At 34.4% G+C, this 5,532-nt stretch overlaps 1 protein-coding gene across 3 annotated transcripts; it reads left to right on the top strand.

Annotated features, from left to right (window-relative positions):
* The first annotated feature begins 1,007 nt into the window (after positions 1-1,007).
* On the top strand, positions 1,008-5,239 carry LOC110603700 (FK506-binding protein 3). Of its 3 annotated transcripts, XM_021741545.2 has the most exons (4): positions 1,008-1,103; positions 1,395-1,858; positions 3,821-4,082; positions 4,467-5,239. In XM_021741545.2, the coding sequence occupies exons 2-4, from the start codon at positions 1,523-1,525 to the stop codon at positions 4,850-4,852; spliced, it is 984 nt and encodes a 327-aa protein (XP_021597237.1). In that variant the 5' UTR covers positions 1,008-1,103; positions 1,395-1,522; the 3' UTR covers positions 4,853-5,239. The 3 variants fall into 3 exon arrangements, with proteins under 3 accessions (XP_021597237.1, XP_021597238.1, XP_043807900.1); XM_021741546.2 differs by having other exon boundaries at positions 1,014-1,858; positions 3,821-4,064; XM_043951965.1 differs by having other exon boundaries at positions 1,014-1,858.
* The last annotated feature ends 293 nt before the right edge of the window (positions 5,240-5,532 follow it).

Here is a 5,532-nt window from a genome sequence, read left to right as displayed (position 1 = left end):
TAACAAAATTTTTTGACGGAGAGACTTTGAATTTGGACGGAATCAAACTTTAACGACTAAAGTGTTAGGTTCGAAAAATAGAAGGGTAAATTTATTAATTATATTATAACTCAAAAACAAAAAAGTTATTTTCCTTTAAATTTTACTATTTTCCTCTTTTATCATTACAGGTCTTTACATAAATTTCAAAATGCACCCTGTTTGATAAAATACTTAAAAGAATATATTGTAATACTAAAATTTATGGGATTTAAGAAATTGAGAGTGACATTGTCAAGTTTTTTAAGAGAATTCTTGATTTAATTTAAGTCATTATGATCATTTTATATTTTTTTAACTACAAATTTAATAAAATTTTTAATTTTGATGAAATTAAAAATAGGAGTAATCATTTAATTTTAAAAATAAAGAGATGTATATATTAATTATATTAAATATTAAGAACTAAAAAGTAATATTTTTTTATATTTATACTCACAAATATCAATACTTTACTTTAATTAATAAAACGCCAAACACATGGGATCCATGTGTTAAATTGTGGCTATAAAAAATGAAAAGAATAAAATAAATAAAAATAAGGGTAATTTATAATACATTATTCGAGGTTTAGTAAAAATCATAATTTAGTTTTTATTTTTTTAATAGTAATTAATTTATTTTTTAATTTTTTATTTTATTAATAAAATAGTCATTTTATTAAATTTATTATTAATTAAAGAAATTAATTTAAATTAAAAGATTAAATTACTATAAAAATTAAATTATTATAAATTATTAAAATTAAAAAATTAAACTATTATAAGAATGAAAATTTAGAAGATTAATTTATTATAACTTAACAACAAATTTCAAGGGAAAATTTATTTTATTATTTTAGGGGTTAAATTATTTTTATTAAAATATTAAAAATTAAATTATAAATTTTATTAAATTTTAGAGGTTATATTATAAATTGCTCAATAGGCACCCTTCCGTAAAAAGCCAACCCTATAAATATAACTCTTTCTTTTGCATTTCTCTCATTACGTTTATCTCCTCCACGAGAGCCGAGCCCTACCCTGAAACTTCATCATCTACCATCGCAAACTTCTTCCCTTCTGGTACCTCGAAAACCATCCTGACCCTGGTTTTCCCTTTTTTGTATCGAGAATCTCTATCTTGCCTTTGATTTATCTGCAATCTCCTCGGAACCCTAATTATTAGCTGTTGTCTTTCGAAACCCTAATTTGCTCAACCAGTATCTGTTCTTTTGAATCTCTCTCGATTTGTCAACAGTTCCCTATAATCCAAGATTATAAATATTGTTAGAATATTTGTTAAATTTGGTTCTTGCTTTTTTCTTTTTTTTTTTTTGTTTAAAAAAATTTATAATCAGACTTTTTTTACCCCAGAAATTTGTCGATATTCAAGATACTGTGCACAAAATTCAGTTTAGCGAACGGATTTAGACATTTTGCCCGGTGTATTTGACTTTTGCATCAATTGCGAGCCTTTTTGTTGGTCCTGGTATTGGTGAGAAATGGTTGGGGGAGGCAGGAGAGACGAGGGATCGCTGGTGATCAACAACAACAACGTGTTTGCAGCCCTTGAGACTCTGAGGAAGAAGAAGAAGTCTGACAAGGAGCGTGGGACATCTAAGAGTGGCAAAGGTTCTTCCAAATCTCGGCAACCGGAACAGCAGCAGAAGGAACCTGAGCCTGAAGTTTTCTGGGCCCCTGCCCCGCTTAATGCTAAATCTTGGGCTGATGTAGACGACGAGGATGATGACGATTACTTTGCAACCACTGCTCCACCTCAAGTTGTATGGGGTTCCTCGGAGGCACATCAGAGTGATGATAGGCCCTCCAATATAGAGGTGAGTAGATGAATTTGTCTGATATAATCATGTATGTCGTCGTGTTAGTGATCAGGACGTTGATTCAACGTTGATGGTTCTCGTCTACTTGGTTTTATTTGGAAATTCTAAAACATGACCTGATTTGCACATAAAGTATGTGTTACTTACTACAGTAACTGATTATTTAAAAGGGAAATTATGGCTGGTAACGGTTATGTGTTTATTAACTCAGCTTGATGTGCGATATGGCGTTTATATTAGGAGTGAGTATGATGCTAATTACCTTCTAGGATTGGTTATAGTGTGTCTTATAGCAATTCGTTTGTATTATTAGCTTTACTTCTTCACCTAACACTATGTTTTGCCAGAGTTTTGGAGGTAAGATATGGGCTTTTTAAAGCAATGGCTTTGTTTAGGAGGAAGATCTTTTTAAGGGAGGAAAGGATTTTGGAGATTCTAGTAACCTTCAAAACCTCCTCTTTTCAACCCATGAGATTGGTGGATTGAGGAGGGTTTGATACCATCTTCCTTGAATCCCTTCCAAATGAAAAGTTATTGCAATCATTCTATATAAAACAATTATATGTTAATCATTGATCATGATGGGACCTACACGAGACCCTTCATGACCAATGGCTCCGTACAACGGTTGTATTGTAAATTTTCTCCATCCAAACTCATTATAAAAGGGCTTAAGTAACTGTGAAGATGTGCTAGAAGATGAAGAGTTCACCATGTTGTTTGATTTTGGCATATGACAGGTGGCTATTCACTGGTGGTTTACATGATATTGTGAAATAGAAATAACCACTTATGGTGGTTGATGGTGCTGAGGTAGAAGAGGTAGAAAAGCATGGGTTATGGGTTTTGGTCTTGGAAGATTGTGGTTTTGGGAACTGATCCCAGTATATTACTGCATGCATCCTTTTCCCTCTTTTGTCTCGTATTTTTTTTTGCTAGCCTTTTGGTTGGGGGTGCGGAGTGTTGGGGCTGTTGCATTTCAAGCCATTCATTGATAACAGATGGTAATGCTGTGTGAATTTTTAGATAGTGATTTTGAAGCTTCCGGACCTGAAGAGATTTGCATGCTGAAGAGATATAAATGTTGAAATCTTAGTGACAGTATTTATAAGAACATGCATGTAAATACCATCATTTTTTTAAGTTAAAATTTTGTGCTTATTGATTCTATTGGTTTTCAGTTTTATCGGTTTAATTTATGCGATTATAATGCTTCCGGGGTTTGTGTAATTTTAGAACAGATTGAGGGTGAATGTTTTTATTCGAATAAGATGTCTATGTATCAATTTTTATTCAGTCTTCTTTTGGGTTATATGGTTGTAATTATCAGTTAATCTGTTAAACTTTTTATAGTGGAAGTGCTAATGCATCTTGATTGTCTTTTAACAAAGGCATGTGAAACATTATCTTGGATGCTGTCATTGGGGACCTTGTGTGGTATCTTATATTGCATTTGGTGCATTCTTGTTCATCGTCTTCTAGTTTTGAAATTATTTTGGAGTACTCATGTCTCCTGCAATTTGGCTCACAATCCGGAAGCTTCTTCATTTTTATGCTTAGATTGATGCTGGGTCCTATTCCAGCTTTTTGCACTTCTGTTGTGGTAAATTTTTAATGGTAATTTTGCAAGGCATTCTTGAACAACTTTGTTCAGGTTTCCAAAACAATAGATATGCTTGGTGTCCAGGGCAGTCTATTTATATGTTTCTCATTTTCTGTCAACCTTAGAGCACATATTCAATATGAACTCAATTCCTGGCTCATATCATGTCTAACTATTAGGATGTAGGGCAATTAGCAAAATCCAGATGATGACGGTTTATGGTTTATCAGTTACTGACAGTTGCATGGTGCATCTCTCTCTTTGGTCCCTGTGATTATGCTAAAGTCATTTTTGTTTATGTTCTCCAATATTTGTTAATATGCACTTGCCAATTAGCTATCATTGTGTAACTACAGGAAAGTGAGAGTGAGGAAGATATTTTAGATGAAGGTGATGATGACGTGGATGAAGACCATGACCATGACCATGAACTAGAGGTCCCAATGCACCCTGAACCAGGGGTGAAGAAGGTTCCTGAAGTTTCTGCAGTGCCCAAAGAGACAGAAAGGCAACTTTCAAAGAAGGAACGGAAGAAGAAGGAACTTGCAGAGCTAGAGGCCCTATTGGCTGACTTTGGAGTTAGTCAGAAGGATAGCAATGGTGAAGATCAGTCACGTGGTATTTTTGTTCATATGATAAAATTTTTTTATTGCTTATTATAGTTCGTTTATTCAGGGAGAAGTTTATTGGTGTAGGATACACAATCTGTATCCTACAAGGCATATGAAATTATCATATTCTAGATAAGTCAAATGTTACTTGGTCAAAGTTCTTAATTTGGCAATTTCATTAGCTGCGCATGATCCAGCACTGTGCTTATGCATGTGGCAAAACGTGTGATCTGTAGGCACTTGCAAAATTCTGGCATCAGATTGTTTTAAGAATTTAGTTATTGCAATTTTCTTAATAATTTTATTGGATAGAGCTGTGTGTTTATTATTCACACTATTTTTCTGAGCCCAAATGTTCTGATTAAGGGATTCTTTTGAAATGCATTGGTAGATGCTCCTCAAGAAAGGAGGGACGTCGAGCATGATGCAGAGGGTGAAAAGAAGGGGAGTGCCCCTGGAGAGTCCAAAAGTGCCAAGAAGAAGAAAAAGAAGGATAAAACAAAGGAGGTGAAAGACCCCCATGATCAGTTGAACAGTTCAGAAGTCAACAACAGTGCTGATGAAGTTGCTGGAACTGAGCAGGTAGATGAAGATTCTTCTGCTGTGGGTGTGAAGGAGAGGCTAAAGAGAATGACATCTGCAAAGAAGAAAAAGTCTAGTAAAGAGATGGATAATGCTGGAAAAGCTGCTGCTCAAGAGGCTGCTGCAAGAAGTGCAAAGCTTGCTGCAGCCAAGAAGAAAGAGAAGAATCATTACAACCAGCAGCCAGTGCGGTAAACGGCCCTCTTTTTGTTTCACCCACATATATGAACATGTATTTCTCGCTGTTCATATAACTGTGTGAAATAAATAGTGCGCTTATTCTCTGCCTTGAAAAAAGATGACGCTCTAATGTGCTGCCATGGATAAAAGAAAGCTTCTTCTTCTTCTTCAGAGATTTGGATCTTTAGTGGTGCTTGGTTGTCGAGGAAAACATGGTTTTGGAAGTTTTGTTAATTGAAAATTCTTCTTTGGACAGTGATTGGACTTTAGTTTTGTGTATTGTAGTCCTGTCAACATTTTGTTTTCTTATTCAGCATTATTGTTGGTTGAACCTCATATTAAATGTTTTGCATTACATTTCAATATTTTCAAAATGAAAAGGCATCAGGAGCTATTCTATCCTTTGCATGTCCTTGCATTTTGTGTTGCTGCTGCTAATCTTGCATCTAGCATAAAAAGGGGAAAAAGAAATTAACTATTTGGCACTTTGAGGTGCACAAACCTCAATGGCAGTGAATTTCTGTTTCAGTTACTGCCAACTTTTACAAGTGTCTTTGATTCCTTGGGTTTTGCGTATCGCAATGCCAAACTCGTCGTTAGACCATTATTGTTCTGTTATGATAGAGGATGGTTAAGGCAGTTTTTTTTTCAAGTACATTATTTCAGCCTTTGAAATTAGGGGCTCAAGTGTGCAA

Source organism: Manihot esculenta, chromosome 16, assembly GCF_001659605.2.
Source record: "Manihot esculenta cultivar AM560-2 chromosome 16, M.esculenta_v8, whole genome shotgun sequence".
NCBI lineage: Eukaryota > Viridiplantae > Streptophyta > Magnoliopsida > Malpighiales > Euphorbiaceae > Manihot > Manihot esculenta.
This window is presented reverse-complemented; position numbering and strand designations above follow the sequence as displayed.

What these genes read in the sequence shown, in the direction of transcription:
- LOC110603700 (XM_021741545.2), top strand. Translation starts at nt 1,523, where the DNA reads ATGGTTGGGGGAGGCAGGAGAGACGAGGGATCGCTGGTGATCAACAAC. An exon ending in ATAGGCCCTCCAATATAGAG is followed by an intron (nt 1,859 to 3,820) that starts GTGAGTAGATGA and finishes GTGTAACTACAG; the next exon opens with GAAAGTGAGAGTGAGGAAGA. An exon ending in TGGTGAAGATCAGTCACGTG is followed by an intron (nt 4,083 to 4,466) that starts GTATTTTTGTTC and finishes ATGCATTGGTAG; the next exon opens with ATGCTCCTCAAGAAAGGAGG.